This window comes from Phyllobates terribilis, unplaced genomic scaffold, assembly GCF_046119375.1.
Source record: "Phyllobates terribilis strain yellow unplaced genomic scaffold, ASM4611937v1 Scaffold_13__5_contigs__length_258822181, whole genome shotgun sequence".
NCBI classification, from domain to species: domain Eukaryota; kingdom Metazoa; phylum Chordata; class Amphibia; order Anura; family Dendrobatidae; genus Phyllobates; species Phyllobates terribilis.
This window is the reverse complement of record NW_027362773.1, coordinates 162874920-162891821: the sequence shown is the minus strand read 5'-3', so window position 1 is coordinate 162891821 and position 16902 is coordinate 162874920. Positions and strand designations below refer to the sequence as shown.

General features: G+C 51.6%; 1 protein-coding gene across 12 annotated transcripts in view; it reads left to right on the top strand.

Moving 5' to 3' along the window:
* The window catches only part of PPFIBP2 (PPFIA binding protein 2), a 226112-nt gene that overhangs the window by 108649 nt on the left and 100561 nt on the right, over positions 1–16902 (top strand). For 11 of the 12 annotated variants that reach the window (XM_073659004.1, XM_073658998.1, XM_073659000.1 and 8 more), the window contains 2 exons: positions 2603–2686; positions 6816–6929. In XM_073659004.1, coding sequence (XP_073515105.1) covers positions 6918–6929 — 12 coding nt within the window. In that variant the 5' untranslated portion in view covers positions 2603–2686; positions 6816–6917. Of the gene's footprint in view, positions 1–2602; positions 2687–6198; positions 6673–6815; positions 6930–16902 lie in introns of those variants that run through there. The other variant, XM_073659005.1, reaches the window with a different exon arrangement.

The following is a 16902-nucleotide window of genomic DNA, read 5'->3' as shown; positions in this document are numbered from 1 at the left end:
GCAGCGATAGTCGGGTCTCCAAGGCAACGAGCTGTGCAAAAAAAAAAAATTGTTAATATCTCAAGAACGAATGAAAATTTTAATAAGCAATAAATTACAAAACTGCTTCTATTGACAAGCCTCATCTGATGAAGATGGGAATAACCCTTTAAGGAAAAGCAAACTGCAGAAATGTGATCCTCAAGAGGGTTTCAAGACCAATCTAGCCTCATCCCTTATAGTAGAGGTGATGGTGCAGGGTCCACTCTCCAAAGGTGGGCAGAAAGCAGACGGGTGTCAGGTATCCATCAACTCACAATAGTTTCCTTGGAACTGTCTGGCAATATTTGGCGGTGTCATGTGGGCTCTATATAGTTTTATTTGGAAACTACACACCGGTATTATTTAGGCATTGTACCGTGATATTTTGCAGTCATATCTTTACACTGTAATAGAAAGAATAATTTGCATTGTTTGTTGCACTATTTTGACAGATAAGGGCAATTTTATTCGGGAATTGAATGGCGGTATTGTCTGGGCAATATATGGCCATGTTATTTGGGTGCCATACCGTATAGTAGCACTTTTTGGATACTGTATAGCGGTATTATTTAGGGATTGTTTAGCGGTATTATATTAACGACGTGGAGGAATTGTATGACCTGATATTTGAACCCCGAAGAGCAGTTTTTTTTGAACAATAGATGTCATTATTATGTGGGCAATATATCGCCCTGGTAAGGGGGGGTACTTTACAGTAGAATTATTTGGATACCCCATGAATACAAAGACACCCCAATTAGAAGATCCCAAGAGCACTCTGGCTCTCACCTTTTCATCCCCATACTGAGGTCAGATGTCAATGGCCGAGGCCCCGGCGTTGTGTCCATGGAGTAGCTGTGCAGCTGATTGAGTTGTGTTATGTGGTTGAGGGGCCTTTGGGTATCTGGACCCGTGTGTGACTGCTCTTCTACACCCCCTAAAAAAATGCAAAATCATATTGCATGGGGTCAGCAAAGTCCCTGTATTGTATTGATGGATAGACTGTTGATTTCTGGAATGTCCTTGTAACCCCATTCCTCAGTGGTCGGCCTCCTCCTTCCCGGTATAAATCAACCACCGCTGTGTTCGAAGACACAAACTTCATAACTTCGGGGAGGTGCGAAAACAAAACCATGTCGGATCGTCCTCCAACAATTCAATAGATGATGGCCATGAAATGCAAATATCTCAGAAATGTGGCAGCAGTGCGGTGATAGGCCCGTCCATACTGGGCTGACCACTAGACGGGCCGAATACTGCCTCCCCGTGGCTTATAAGAAATACCAGGGCTATTTGTAGAATGTGGAGAAGACCATGCAATGTACAGTTTGACATGGGAAAATCTCAGCGAGCGTAAAGCCCCCGACCCTTGGAATGTCTTATAGGGCTATGAAAACAGGCAGAGAGACTTCTGGGTTTCTAAAAAGAAAAAGATTTTTCTCCCACGATATTCTCCATATCATTTGCGTTGAGATTTTTCCACAACGTCTGAAGAGCCAAGATTGTTTCTTCTAGTTTTCCTGAGGTCAATGGTCTCTGGAGCAGAAGAGGGAGATTATTCCTCAGATCTGGAGTCTGATGTAATCGGGAACTGTCCTTGCCATAGCCCCTCTGGGACAAGGGTGAAGAATAGAAAGTCACAGGTGACCCTAATGTCCCTTCTTACCGCGGGCAGGTACAGAACCAGTAAAGTAGCTTCACAGCTCGCAATCCTATCAAACTCCTCATATCTCAGCTGCCAGGATGGACATAGGGAATGATTACGGCTACATTTTTTTTTACCTTTTTTGTAGAGCGAGCCATCACGCACATGACTAAGCCATGGACCCCTTCAATGGCAAATGGGGTCCTACACACTGCACAAGCTGCTGCATGGTGTCCCCACGAGGACCAGATCCTCCTTAGATGCACTGTAGAATACATTCACACCTCCTATGAGATGACCACCTAAAATTACAATGAAAAATTGTCTTCTTGCAGGGTGGTCCTCATGAAGAAAATAGCAAGTGTGCTTAGTATAAGATGGAAATGAAGATCTGGGAACCTGGGTTGGATAAGAGGGGTCTTCTTAAAGAGGTGGCCTTCTGGAAAGAATGTACTTGGCTCATGTGACCTCCTCTCTGGTCGTGATCTTGTGAACAATTTATTTTTGTTTTTAGCTATAAAAAAAAATCACTGACTCTTCTATATTTTATTACAAACACCAGAATTTTCTAATTGTTTGGACTGTACAGAATTTACAGATAGTTGGCAACTCTAAGCTTCAAAAACCTTTATGTTGCAAGGTGGATCCATTCTGCTGAATCCACCCATGGACCTTGCTTTGCTCAAAGTTGTCTATCTGTTCACGCAGTTTCCTTAGACTAGGTTCACATTGTGCAGACTCTCTGCCCAGCATATACCTTCACTAGCCCGATGGCCGCCCGTAGAGTGCCCTTGTATCGTCCTGTATGAACTGACGGGACACGTTCTGCTTCTTCATCTAATGTCTGGACAATAAACCTACCGCAACATGTCTTTTATTTCCAAGTCCTATATCGTTCCGATGGGGACTGATGAGTATTTTTTTCTTTTCTCCCAGGTTAATCACACAGTTGTAAATAATGAGACTTATCAAGAACGACTGACGCGTCTGGAAGGAGACAAGGAATCTCTTATTTTACAGGTAATTAGACATTGGGGTGTACGATATAAGATTTCATGATCATCCACATTTATATTATATATTGTGTTCAGACTTGATTCCACCGCCATTGGTGAGACATGTTCCCATCATCAGATCCCTTGATGGTCACCATGGCTGTCCTAATAGAAAAAGGGGCACTGGGTCGAATTTCCATTGAGGCTTCCAAACCTGGACCTTCTAGAAGTAGTGAGGCGCTTTGTGATAATGGCTGATTCTCCTCGATGGCTTTTCATGAAGCTTTATTAGTTCATGGAGAAAAGCAGATCTTGTCCAGGCCCCGTCCTCACCTGAACGTACGAATGGACCCCAGGGCTTTGTCTGATAATGGATCATTGGAAGGTTTTGGAGTTATCTGTGAGATTTGTCAACTTGCTCAGAGGTCAGGAGGTCTCCCGATCTTCCAGGAGCCTCACGGGTGATGTGTGAGATGTGGCCACCCAGTCACCAGTTGGGCCACCATCATGAGACCTTTTTTTTCTGCTGGAATCAATAAAATGACAAACCACCAGTGACGTTTTTTCTGAACTTTCCATTTTGTGAAGGACCAAACTATCCTCTCATTTGTAGCCTAAGGCCTTATTCCGATGGCCCTGATGTGGGCACATATTGTGCAATTAAAAACATGGTGAGAAAAAGCAAAAAAATAAAGGTTACTAACCCGAAACGGGTAATCTTATGGATCCTTAATCTTCATCTTTTTGCCTTTTCTCACCATGTTTTCCCATTGGTGCTGGAGTCCAGTCCTCTTGGACCCTTCTTCCTGGCTCTGGATATACCTCCTATGCCGCCATTGTTGTGGGCCCTGCGACCCCTTGTGCTTTTGCACTGGATGGGTTAATTAGAGAAAAAAGCCCCTTTTACCTCCAACAGTTTAAGCAAATGTCTCCTAACTTTACACCTCGTATTGGTCGTCTTACTTTGTGACACAATTTTGGTGCAATTTTGCCGTATGTTGTGGCACTTTAAGCCACACTCCCTTCCTGATAAGTTCCCTTCATCTAAGGTCCGTGAGGCACAAAATACACATAATGAATGTGGTGCAGGGCATATACGCCATTTCTTTTGTTTTTTGCACAAATTGAGCCACTCTGCATTGGGCCGAGTAAGTTTCCTCCGTAGTCTTCTCAGACAAGAGGTGGAATGTCCTCAGAGTAGATATCACTGACGCTCTGGGAGTGCATTCATAAAGCCCCCTAGGTAGAGGGAGGCCGCGGGCAAGTGCACAGTGTGTCTTGCCCCAATTTCCTAGACTGACCTTTGGGATCGTAGCGTCTAAAACTTCACTCATCTTTGAGCAAGAAACATCAATATGTGCAAAATCAAGAAGAGATAAAATATTGGGGTCTGATGATGAATAATGAAGGTCTCTTCCCGCGTAGTGCAACGTAAAAATAACCCAAAATCAGGAGAGGACGAGTTGAGCCCAAGTCTCCTCATGCAGCCAGGGCACATTATAGGGACGTCTCTGGGCCGGCTACAAATAGTTAATCACCAGCTTAGTCACTGGAAGATGTAGCTCCAGGCTCAGCTGTCAAGTGGGCCTGACCGAGCATGGCCGCCGCTCACCACACATAAAGAGAGATGGTTCGGATTGCAGGAGAATGCCTGGCGTGCCTCCTGATGGAGTGAATTTACAGGGGAATCATTGGCACTTTGTATATCTGACTATTGCGCACAGCGCGGATTAGTACACACTATTAGAGAACCTGTCACTTGCCGTAAATATGTATTTTATTGCAGGTGTAAACGCCGCTGTTCTCTTCAAACCTCCGCCGCTGTTCTCTTCAAACCTCCGCCGCTGTTCTCTTCAAACCTCCGCCGCTGTTCTCTTCAATCCTCCGCCGCTGTTCTCTTCAATCCTCCGCCGCTGTTCTCCTCAATCCTCCGCCGCTGTTCTCCTCAATCCTCCGCCGCTGTTCTCCTCAATCCTCCGCCGCTGTTCTCCTCAATCCTCCGCCGCTCTTCTCCTCAATCCTCCGCCGCTCTTCTCCTCAATCCTCCGCCGCTCTTCTCCTCAATCCTCCGCCGCTCTTCTCCTCAATCCTCCGCCGCTCTTCTCCTCAATCCTCCGCCGCTCTTCTCCTCAATCCTCCGCCGCTCTTCTCCTCAATCCTCCGCCGCTCTTCTCCTCAATCCTCCGCCGCTCTTCTCCTCAATCCTCCGCCGCTCTTCTCCTCAATCCTCCGCCGCTCTTCTCCTCAATCCTCCGCCGCTCTTCTCCTCAATCCTCCGCCGCTCTTCTCCTCAATCCTCCGCCGCTCTTCTCCTCAATCCTCCGCCGCTCTTCTCCTCAATCCTCCGCCGCTCTTCTCCTCAATCCTCCGCCGCTCTTCTCCTCAATCCTCCGCCGCTCTTCTCCTCAATCCTCCGCCGCTCTTCTCCTCAATCCTCCGCCGCTCTTCTCCTCAATCCTCCGCCGCTCTTCTCCTCAATCCTCCGCCGCTCCTCTCCTCAATCCTCCGCCGCTCTTCTCCTCAATCCTCCGCCGCTCTTCTCCTCAATCCTCCGCCGCTCTTCTCCTCAATCCTCCGCCGCTCTTCTCCTCAATCCTCCGCCGCTCTTCTCCTCAATCCTCCGCCGCTCTTCTCCTCAATCCTCCGCCGCTCTTCTCCTCATTCCTCCGCCGCTCTTCTCCTCAATCCTCCGCCGCTCTTCTCCTCATTCCTCCGCCGCTCTTCTCCTCATTCCTCCGCCGCTCTTCTCCTCATTCCTCCGCCGCTCTTCTCCTCATTCCTCCGCCGCTCTTCTCCTCATTCCTCCGCCGCTCTTCTCCTCATTCCTCCGCCGCTCTTCTCCTCATTCCTCCGCCGCTCTTCTCCTCATTCCTCCGCCGCTCTTCTCCTCATTCCTCCGCCGCTCTTCTCCTCATTCCTCCGCCGCTCTTCTCCTCATTCCTCCGCCGCTCTTCTCCTCATTCCTCCGCCGCTCTTCTCCTCATTCCTCCGCCGCTCTTCTCCTCAATCCTCCGCCGCTCTTCTCCTCAATCCTCCGCCGCTCTTCTCCTCATTCCTCCGCCGCTCTTCTCCTCAATCTGCCGCTGTTTTTCCTTTTGTTCCTGCATTTCTCCATTCCTGATATACGGCCTCTTCTGTGTCTATAAATCTGGTCTTGGTATACACCGGCCAATGCAATCCAGGATAAGGTGAACGGTCCGTGATGAGTCCCTGGACAGCTCGCGTATTCTCGGCAGCACATCTCTTGTTTGCTCCAGGCCTGGATAAACTATCTGATCACCTGATCGATCGCTGTCATATTTTTTATAAGGACCAGCGATCAAGTGGTGATCGGCCTTTACAGACGTGGATGCCAGTCACTGGAAGGAACCTATAGAAACGCCCGATGCACCAAAGGTCGCTACAGAACAGCTGTGCCGCCCAATCAACCTGCACAGAAGCACGCGCGAGACCTGTCAAAACCGCATTCCTGCATAATACAATAATAGCAGTGTGACCTCGCCAAGTGGAGCGCACCGCGTGGACGAGACGTGTGATCCTTATTTAACGAGAGCCGATATAAATCCTGCGGCTCGTTAGCAGCCTCTTGGCCTTGGTGTGCAGACTTGTTCCAGCCTCTTTTTTTATATATATATATCGGAGTGCCAATTACATTTGTGTGGATAAATATTTTCCTCGTCTCTGGTGTTTTTCTGCACTCGTGTAGTAACTTGCTAAATTAGGAAACGTCTGAAGCCTCCTCTCGGTTAGTGCTTAAACTTGCCCTGCGCTCATTACACACGTTTGCCGCCACGGCCGCTCGTGGAGGGGTACGGCTCTCCGCTTCACTTGTCGGCTGTAAAACAATCGCTCGGCTCCCAGAAGAAAGATTTTCTTGTTTTTTTCCATGTAAAGCAGAGTGTCGACAGCCTGAGCGCGAGATTGCTTCACTGCTGCGAGAAAACAGGGTTGTGAAACCGAAGGAAGCCGAGAGCCGGCGGCGTCTGTGCGTGAAATATCAGAAATAGGGAGGTAAGAGGCGCTCGTCGTGAAGAGACGTCGGGCTCAGAACGGGAAGTGTCTCGCCTTCTGCTTTTTTTCTTGTTGACTGCTCTTTACGAGATCTCGTCTTACATAGTTTTCCTCCTGTGACTGTCATGTCCTTGCTCTCGTAGGTGAGTGTCCTCACGGATCAGGTGGAGGCCCAAGGAGACAAGATCCGGGACCTGGAGACCTGCGTAGAGGAACATCACCTGAAACTTAATGCTACCGAGGAAATGCTCCAGCAGGTAAGATCGCTGTCTAGATCGCTGTCTATCAGTGGGCAGCACAAATGGGTGGTTCGTGGTGGGAGACAAGTTTGGGATTATAGTTATCGTAGAACATAGCTGAGACCAAAATGTGGTGTCCCTTTTGTCCCTGCTGTAGTGTCCTTTTGTCCTCGGTGTGGTGTCCTTTTTGTCCTCGGTGTGGTGTCCTTTTTGTCCTCGGTGTGGTGTCCTTTTTGTCCTCGGTGTGGTGTCCTTTTTGACCCCGGTGTGGTGTCCTTTTTGACCCCGGTGTGGTGTCCTTTTTGACCCCGGTGTGGTGTCCTTTTTGACCCCGGTGTGGTGTCCTTTTTGACCCCGGTGTGGTGTCCTTTTTGACCCCGGTGTGGTGTCCTTTTTGCCCCCGGTGTGGTGTCCTTTTTGCCCCCGGTGTGGTGTCCTGAGCAAACAGTCAGTGAGCGCTAATGCAAAATCTCCAACAGGTGCCAAATTAACACAGAACTTTAAGAGCCTAAGGGACATTTTGGGCCCAGGTGTGACTTTAACCCATGCACCCACTATAGTTACGTCCCTGTAAACAATTAAAGGGTAACTAACTAAACTGTTAAAACCCTTGTGATATGTTGTATCTCCTTTTGAGGAGGTTGTCTCACAGTCACTCTTCAGGAGCACACTGCTCCTCTGCCTCCTGACTTCCGATTTGCCAGGGGAGCAGTGCGCTCCTGATGATTGATAGTTCAGTCCAACGGCATGGCAGAGCCACTTGCCCTAACTGCGCGCTCCGATGCTGTTATCAGAGGCAGCTTTACCTTCGTAGGATTGGAGGAACGCAGGGAACTCAAGCTGGGAAGCAGCAATCTGGCCACAGGGAGAGCAGCACTTACAAGCTCTATGGAAAATAGCATGTAATAGCACTGCTGATTCTCCCTGTGATTGGTGGAGGTTTTTAGAGCTGTAGCCACAAGGCAACGACAGCCCATTCATTGTGCCCATGACAAAACCAGTAATATGGTGGAAGCGGAGGATCCTGTATGACGGCAGGGTAGGAGAGAGTGGGAGGCTGCTGTAGTATCTGGGTGATTGGGCGGATATTGGATGTTTAATGAAATGTGATCTCCAGCGATCAGCTGTAATCTGTGGGAGAACTTGGAAATTTCTTTACAGCGCCTCCACAGGAGAAATGATGCATTACATCAATGTGTTGTGTGTGTATAATGCAGAACAAGATGGGTCCTGCAGGGAGAAGGGACCCTTATTAACTTAAGGAGGGCCTACGTAATTTGGTTTTCTGACCTGGACAACCCCTTTAAATATTTCCATTAAATACGGCAGCACTATTCGGGCCCATGTGATGCTGCAGCTTCTCCGTATATTCTGTATGATTATTAGGAACTTCAATCTGAGGGGCCATCCTAATAAAGAAATGTATATCAGGGAATTGTCCTTTCTGCCATGGAGACACCGGCAGTCATTTATAATGTGCTCTGGAGGCGGAGTCTCTGGGAGATCTATGCCCCGCCCATAGATCTTAACAACTCATTTACATATTAAGAAAAACATCGGATCGTAGATATCAAGGTGTGATTTTCTTCAGCTTCCCGTGACCTACATGCCCATATAGACCGCCTTTAAAGTCATGACCCCCGATCCAGGCAGAACCAGACACTTTTAGGTGGGGTTTCCTTAGACCAAACCATTTTCCACCAGGGATTTCTCTGGATTTCCCAGACTTGTACAGGCCCTCCAGCCTTCTTAGCTACCAAGCGTTCCTCCATCTCTGTCATACAGAACAGACTCCGTGTCCCGCCATTTATTGACCTGTCAGGACGCGCGTAGCGGCATCCCCTTAGTGTATAGATGTCATGTGCGCCACAAACACAGTGACGTGAGCTCCGTACTGTCCAAACCCGGAGGTCAGCTCTTCAGTGTGTGCTGGGAAAATGGAAAAATCTGAACATTTTTCTAAAAACAATTGATGTAAAGCCTAGTAGGCGAGGCGTCCATCAGCAGTGAACTCGCTCGACAGGTTACATGCGCTCCGAGCCTCGCCGCGTCTCCGATCACCTCCCACAGACAGAGCAAATACCGCATATGCCCAGCCGAGCGATTCTGCAGGATTACCTCCGTGTACAATCCCCAGGCCCATTTCTCGTATTGTTCCCCAGCGGCCCCCCACTGTATATTGCCATCTAGCTGGGACAAGGTGGTGCTTTCCCAGTAATTATCACCACGGCCCGAGGCTCTGCGGCTGCGGCTGTCGCTCCTCTGTGAAAGGTTTCCATTGTGAAGGATGATTGAACGCGCTGTCATCGTATGCGCCGGAGAACGAGTCCTTCATCATAATCCCGGGTGGAATTATTTATGTGTTTGTTGCTGCCACTCTTCTGAGCGAGCGTGTGACAATGGTGACAATAATGGTGGGCCAAGCGATCGCTGCGGCTTCATCAGGACTGATGACTGATCTCCCTTCATTAGAAAGCTAGAAATCATTGATGAATACGACAGCAACCATCTTCATTTTATGGCTTTTTCCACCATAAGTGTCACTTATAGGATTGGGAGAAGATGGGTAAAGTCATAGTATTAAGATTTTATGATGGCCCTACTAATTCCTCGTAAATACGTGATGAGCGGAGTAAACCCCCAGGGATCAGCTCTGAATGAACACGTGTGTCCTCGGGGGAGGAAGAGGATGATGAGATCAATGTATGAGTGGCCTAAGACTGGAGAAGAGCACGAGCTTCACAGCTCCAACATGACATCACGAGCGTAAGGGCAAGTAAGCTCTCGAGCGTCCGCGAGCGGCTCCACCACATTGCAGACGGGCGCACGTCATGTGTACTATTTAGCATGAGTGGTGTAGCGTAGGTTGCCAGCACACCGGGCACGGCAAGTATTTTGGGCACCATAAGCGGTAGACTGAGAAACAGAGCATCTTAAAAATAAATTTATAGATTGTTTTTTTATACATTTAAAGTTTTATTTTTTATGTATTTTTAATTGGAACTACAGTATGTTATTGCCATAGCCCTAAATCTAACTCTAGCACTAGTCATAACCTTTACCCAACTTGTCTCCTTAACCCCAACCCCTAGTATCTGTCTGACCCCCCTGCCCCTGGGGCCCGTCTGACCCCCCCATGCCCCTGGGCCCGTCTGACCCCCCCCTGCCCCTGGGGCCCGTCTGACCTGCCCCTGGGGCCCGTCTGACCCCCCCCCTCCTGCCCCTGGGGCCCGTCTGACCCCTGCCCCTGGGCCTATCTGACCCTGCCCCTGGGGCCCGTCTGACCTGCCCCTGGGGCCCGTCTGACCCCCCCCCCTGCCCCTGGGGCCCGTCTGACCCCCCCCTGCCCCTGGGGCCCGTCTGACCCCCCCCTGCCCCTGGGGCCCGTCTGACCCCCCCCGGCCCCTGGGGCCCGTCTGACCCCCCCCAGCCCCTGGGGCCCGTCTGACCCCCCCCTGCCCCTGGGGCCCGTCTGACCCCCCCCTGCCCCTGGGGCCCGTCTGACCCCCCCCTGCCCCTGGGGCCCGTCTGACCCCCCCCCTGCCCCTGGGGCCCGTCTGACCCCCCCCCCCTGCCCCTGGGGCCCGTCTGACCCCCCTGCCCCTGGGACCCGTCTGACCCCCCTGCCCCTGGGGCCCGTCTGACCCCCCCCTGCCCCTGGGGCCCGTCTGACCCCCCCCCTGCCCCTGGGGCCCGTCTGACCCCCCCCCTGCCCCTGGGGCCCGTCTGACCCCTGCCCCTGGGGCCCGTCTGACCCCTGCCCCTGGGGCCCGTCTGACCCCCCCTGCCCCTGGGGCCCGTCTGACCCCCCCCCCCTGCCCCTGGGGCCCGTCTGACCCCCCCCCCCCTGCCCCTGGGGCCCGTCTGACCCCCCCCCCCCTGCCCCTGGGGCCCGTCTGACCCCCCCCGCCCCTGGGGCCCGTCTGACCCCCCCCCCTGCCCCTGGGGCCCGTCTGACCCCCCCCCTGCCCCTGGGGCCCGTCTGACCCCCCCCCCCTGCCCCTGGGGCCCGTCTGACCTGCCCCTGGGGCCCCGTCTGACCCCCCCCCTGCCCCTGGGGCCCGTCTGACCCCCCCCCCTGCCCCTGGGGCCCGTTTGACCCCCCCCTGCCCCTGGGGCCCGTCTGACCCCCCCCTGCCCCATCTCTGGTCTCTCTCCCCAACCCTCATCCATACAATGGAAAGATTAGATTCTGTTGGTGATCTGTCCTGTATAAGTGATGGTGGCCCCAAAGAAGGAGCCTCTGTCTAACTCCAAGTGTAACACCACTGTACCATGCAGATACCTGCGGGTAAGTGGCCAAAACCTCCTCATTGAGCAATCTATTCCATTGCTCCCACTGTGAAGAGGAGGAGCCATATGAAGTCTTTCTGGTGGGCTTATGTTTAATACACCTTGAACAACTGGGTGGTCTCTCTTTTAATAGAGGGTATTATGGCTAAGAGTGAAAACATTCTGATATAACCTGGGAAAAAGACACAATATTACACTGGGCTTAGGAGGTTGGGCTTGCTGCAGACCAGGCGGAGGGGGAGGCTCCTGCTGCAGACCAGGCGGAGGGGGGGTAGGCTCCTGCTGCAGACCGGGTGGAGGGGGGAGGCTCCTGCTGCAGACCAGGCGGAGGGGGGGGGCTCCTGCTGCAGACCAGGCGGAGGGGGGGAGGCTCCTGCTGCAGACCGGGTGGAGGGGGGGAGGCTCCTGCTGCAGACCAGGCGGAGGGGGGGGGCTCCTGCTGCAGACCAGGCGGAGGGGGGGGAGGCTCCTGCTGCAGACCAGGCGGAGGGGGGGGAGGCTCCTGCTGCAGACCGGACTTAGGGGGGGAGGCTCCTGCTGCAGACCGGACTTAGGGGGGGAGGCTCCTGCTGCAGACCGGGCGGAGGGGGGGAGGCTCCTGCTGCAGACCGGGCGGAGGGGGGGAGGCTCCTGCTGCAGACCGGGCGGGAGGGGGAGGCTCCTGCTGCAGACCGGGCGGAGGGGGGGGGGCTCCTGCTGCAGACCGGGCGGAGGGGGGTGCTCCTGCTGCAGACCGGGCGGAGGGGGGGAGGCTCCTGCTGCAGACCGGACTTAGGTGGGGAGGCTCCTTCTGCAGACCGGACTTAGGGGGGGAGGCTCCTGCTGCAGACCGGGCGGAGGGGGGGAGGCTCCTGCTGCAGACCGGACTTAGGGGGGGGGCTCCTGCTGCAGACCGGGCGGAGGGGGGGAGGCTCCTGCTGCAGACCGGGCGGAGGGGGGGAGGCTCCCGCTGCAGACCGGACTTAGGGGGGGGAGCTCCTGCTGCAGACCGGGCGGAGGGGGGGAGGCTCCTGCTGCAGACCGGGCGGAGGGGGGGGGGCTCCTGCTGCAGACCGGGCGGAGGGGGGGAGGCTCCTGCTGCAGACCGGGCGGAGGGGAGGGAGGCTCCTGCTGCAGACCGGACTTAGGGGGGGGGGCTCCTGCTGCAGACAGGGGGGGGGCTCCTGCTGCAGACAGGGGGGGAGCTCCTGCTGCAGACCGGGCGGAGGGGGGGAGGCTCCTGCTGCAGACCGGGCGGAGGGGGGGGGGCTCCTGCTGCAGACCGGACGGAGGGGGGGGCTCCTGCTGCAGACCGGACGGAGGGGGGGGGCTCCTGCTGCAGACCGGGGGGGGGGGGCTCCTGCTGCAGACCGGGGGGGGGGGGCTCCTGCTGCAGACCGGGGGGGGGGCTCCTGCTGCAGACAGGGGGGGGGGCTCCTGCTGCAGACGGGGGGGGGGCTCCTGCTGCAGACAGGGGGGGGGAGCTCCTGCTGCAGACCGGGCGGAGGGGGGGGGGCTCCTGCTGCAGACCGGGGGGGGGCTCCTGCTGCAGACCGGACTTAGGGGGGGGGCTCCTGCTGCAGACCGGACTTAGGGGGGAAGCTCCTGCTGCAGACCGGACTTAGGGGGGAAGCTCCTGCTGCGGACAGTTCTCCTAAAGCCTTACACACAAGATTTTGTTATAAATTTCTTTATATAATTATGAGACAAAATAGGATCCAGGGAAGGAAGAAAGGAAGTTTTTTTAGTCTTTAATGAATATGTCAAACATCAACCTAATTCAATGTCCCTTTATATAGCACAAAAACCTGTCCCGCAATTATCTGTGTCCTAATGTGCCATTAAAAGGGAGCAGTTCCTCCCTGAGAAGCCTTGTAAAGCTGCACTGTCTCTTTAAATACACCTGGCTGAGGCTTGATAATGTTAAATGGTCCTATGAGTCTCTAATTAAAGCATCTGCTTATTTTTTACTGAAAACAGAACCACTTTTGTCAACAGCATGTGTCTGGTATTGCAGCTCATTTTCATTCAGAACAATGGAGCTGCCCCGCAGTACTAGACTCGACCTGTGGATGGGAGTGGTGCTGTTTGTAGGTAAAATGCAGACGGCAGCTCCTTTTAAGTTAATAATGATTGCATGCTCTTTAATAGGAGAGGTCACAAAAAATAATACCGTATATTCCTCAACTGTAAACGTGGTGTGAACTCAGCCCAGAAATACAAACATGGAGATAAGGATTTAATCACATCGCAGATGGACATGTGCAGAACATATTGGGACGTTCTGGGATCTTTGGGGATGAAACTCATTAAGCATCAAATATTGTCGATGGCTGCGACCTACTGATTGGAGAACAAGCTGCCTGGGGTCCAAAAAGCTCATATATTGAATGTGGAAAGGGAGAAACCCTTTTAATTGAAGCAGTTGGGGCATCGGATGTTGGTGGAGGAGATACGGGGCATCAGGGGTCGGTGGAGTAGGTACGGGGCATCGGGGGCTGGTGGAGGAGGTACGGGGCATCGGGGGCTGGTGGAGTAGGTACGGTGCATCGGGTGTGGATGTAGGAGGTACGGGGCATCGGGGGCTGGTGGTGGAGGTACGGGGCATCGGGGGCTGGTGGAGGAGGTACGGGCATCAGGGGTCGGCGGAGGAGGTACAGGGCATCGGGTGTGAATGTATGAGGTACGGGGCAACATCACCCTCCTATTTAATGCAATTCATGAATCCAAAATCTGGAGTGGATTGAAGAAAAAGCAGCACCCCCAACTCCCGACACTCCTGCTCGTCTCTCTTGACTATATACTCTTTGCTTTAGCTTCAAAAACTTCATCAAAAAACGTCTTCGGTTTTATGAGAGGTTTTTGGGATGCTCAAAAAACACAAGTTTTTCAAGTACAAACTTTTTCAGGAAATGCTCTTTTTTGGTGGTGGAGTTCTAGAGGAGCAGAAATGCACAGTTTTTGAGGAGTTTTGCATTTTTGAGGCTGAATTGCTGAATTTCCCCTCAATTCCTTCTCCAATAACTCCTCAAAAAAAACTTGATGTGCACATACCTTTTCAAACATTTTTTTTTTCAGGAGTTCTTGAAGCGGAAACTCTTTAAAAACCACACATTTTGAAGTTGGAAAATTTTTGTGCTCTAAAAACCCCTGAAAAAATACTGTGTGAACACTTCCTTCTTAATTTCCTGAACTAGTTTTGAAGAGTTTTTCAAGCATTTTGTAAGAGTATTTTTTTTTCCTGGAGTATTGTTTGCAGCCTTTTGATTGGACAGAGCCCAGTTTGAAAAGATTTCCTTCAGAATCCACTGTACGTGTCCAAATGTTTTCCATATATTTTTGAGCAGTGTTTCAGGAGGATTTTGTAGAGGATCTGCTCCAAAAAAAAATCTTCAAAAACTCTATTTACAGGTAGCCACAGGATATGTACAGACGGTTTTTGAGGAGGTTTTTTTTGGCGTGGAAAAGCTCAAAAAATTCCACAAAAGTCGCAAAAAACTATTGAAAGCGTTCCTATTCATTTCACTGTTAATCATTCTTGCTGATCATATGAGGAGTTTTTTTAAGTTTTTTTTTCTGCTTCAGGTTTTGAAAACACCTGGTAAAAAAAAAAAAATTGCATGTCACTTCTATGAAGCGTTTCCTGATGGAATCCACCCGAAACTAATCATTGTCCAATAAAAGGATGCAAAACAAAAAAAAGCAATTCAGGAGAAAACTCTTTTTAAATGCTTCAAAAACTCTTCAAAATTGCAAAAAAAAAACTCATCCAAAAATTTCCTGAAAAGTAGCGTTTCCTGAAGAGGTGGCTGCTTTAAAAACTTAATGTGGAGGTTTTTTATATACTTTCAGACTTTTTAAGGTTGAAGTCCAGTCCATTGAGTTCACCCTATAACCCAACATGTGATCTTTTTTATCACAAATTCTGCACTAAAATCCTCTTCAAAAAGTTTCAAATCCGCTTCTCATACATTTGATTGGATTTTACTCGATTTGTGCACAGGTTGCATTTTTTCTGGACTCTGGAAATAAAAGAACATTGTCAATTTATTGTTTTCTGCTTGTAAGTCGATATTTTTTTTTTGCAAGGTTTTTTTTTGTAGAAAGACTCCCTAAAACACTGTCGCTGTATGCCCATATTATAATGAAAAATGTGTCGCGTTCACATCAAAACCAGCAACAATGTGATGCGATGGATTGAAATGACAGGGTAGATGCAATGGCCCCGCTCATCCTGAGCCTCCTGTTTCATCCCGGCAGAGAATAGAACACTGGCCGCCTCTGCTGCACTTGGCTCCTGCGGACACAGCTGTTCCCTGCGGCTCCAGGAATGTTGATCCTGCGCTCAGTGCGGTGATTCCAGCAGTAAAGCCCCCCGTCTCTGGTTGTGCCGGAGATTTAGGGTCTCCTGCTTTTTTTGCTGGAGGACCCATGACCTGAGCTGTGACTGATCCCGGCCCGTGGACGCCTCGGGAGCGGCCTCCGCTCTGGACTTTGATGTTGGCCGTCCATTGTGCACGTGTCGGCTCTGTGCCAGGAACATGAGAAAAGTCTTGGCACCCGATGGCGCGCTAGATGGCTTCTGTCCAGTAGGATCCTATATGCTCTCACTACTACTCCCAGCATGTCCATGAAGGTTCAGTGCTGATAACTCTGCGTCTATCATTCCGTGGATACAATTATATATTGCATTTATTGAGGCATTGTTGGTGCTTTTTTGCCCTATAGGCTTCAATCAGGAAAGAAAAGCATGTAAGAAAACCTCTAAAAAAAACTCTGCATCAAATCTGCACAGAATAAACGCAGTGATCAGAGCAGGTTTTTTACTGCAGTTTTTAATGCTGAAACCTGAAGAAAAAAAATGCAGAAGGAAAACGGCGTCTCCGCACAGGGGAGGGCGGCCTAATGTCACCGTCTGCTGCAGTTTTACCTGGTGATGCCGCTCTCTGGCCCCCGCAGCACCTGATATCGGATCATTTCTTAATACGGAGAGACGCGGCTGTTACTAAACCCCGCAGAAATATTTATTACCCTTCACCCTGCAGCCAAGAAATCAGAAATCGAGAGCAGATGCCGTCATAAACCAATGTACAGCGCCCCGTCCTCCAAAAAGGGTGGCGAGATCACTGAGTGCCTGGCAGCTGCACCCAAACCACAGGGCGACTCCACCCGAGGCCACAGCGGGATTATACCTTGTGCTGCAAGCCATCGTCACTCACAAGAGAGGCATAAATAGAAATAATGAAGGACGTAAAGCACCCGGGGCTGCCCTAACCCTGTGTCCTTATACCCCAGCACCCAGGGCACGTGCCTCCGAGACGCCCTGGATCCCACTGAGCATCGGGTCAATCTCCCACCTCTTAAAATATTGTCTGGGGTTGCATTACGGTTCGTTCCCAGGCGCCACATAGACAGCGGATGTGTATGTGGATATTCACCGTGTAGTGCTGCACCAGCAATGAGGTCACAAAATGTCATTACCCGCTGCAGGGAAAGCCTGCTGCTTGGCATGCCTGCTGCAGGGAAAGCCCACTGCAGAGAATACACGCTGCAGCGAATGCCCACTGCAGAGAATACACGCTGCAGGGAATGCCCACTGCAGAGAATACACGCTGCCGGGAATGCCCACTGCAGAGAATACAATCTGCAGGGAATGCCCACTGCAGAGAATACACGCTGCAGGGAACGCCCACTGCAGAGAATACACGCTGCAGGGAAC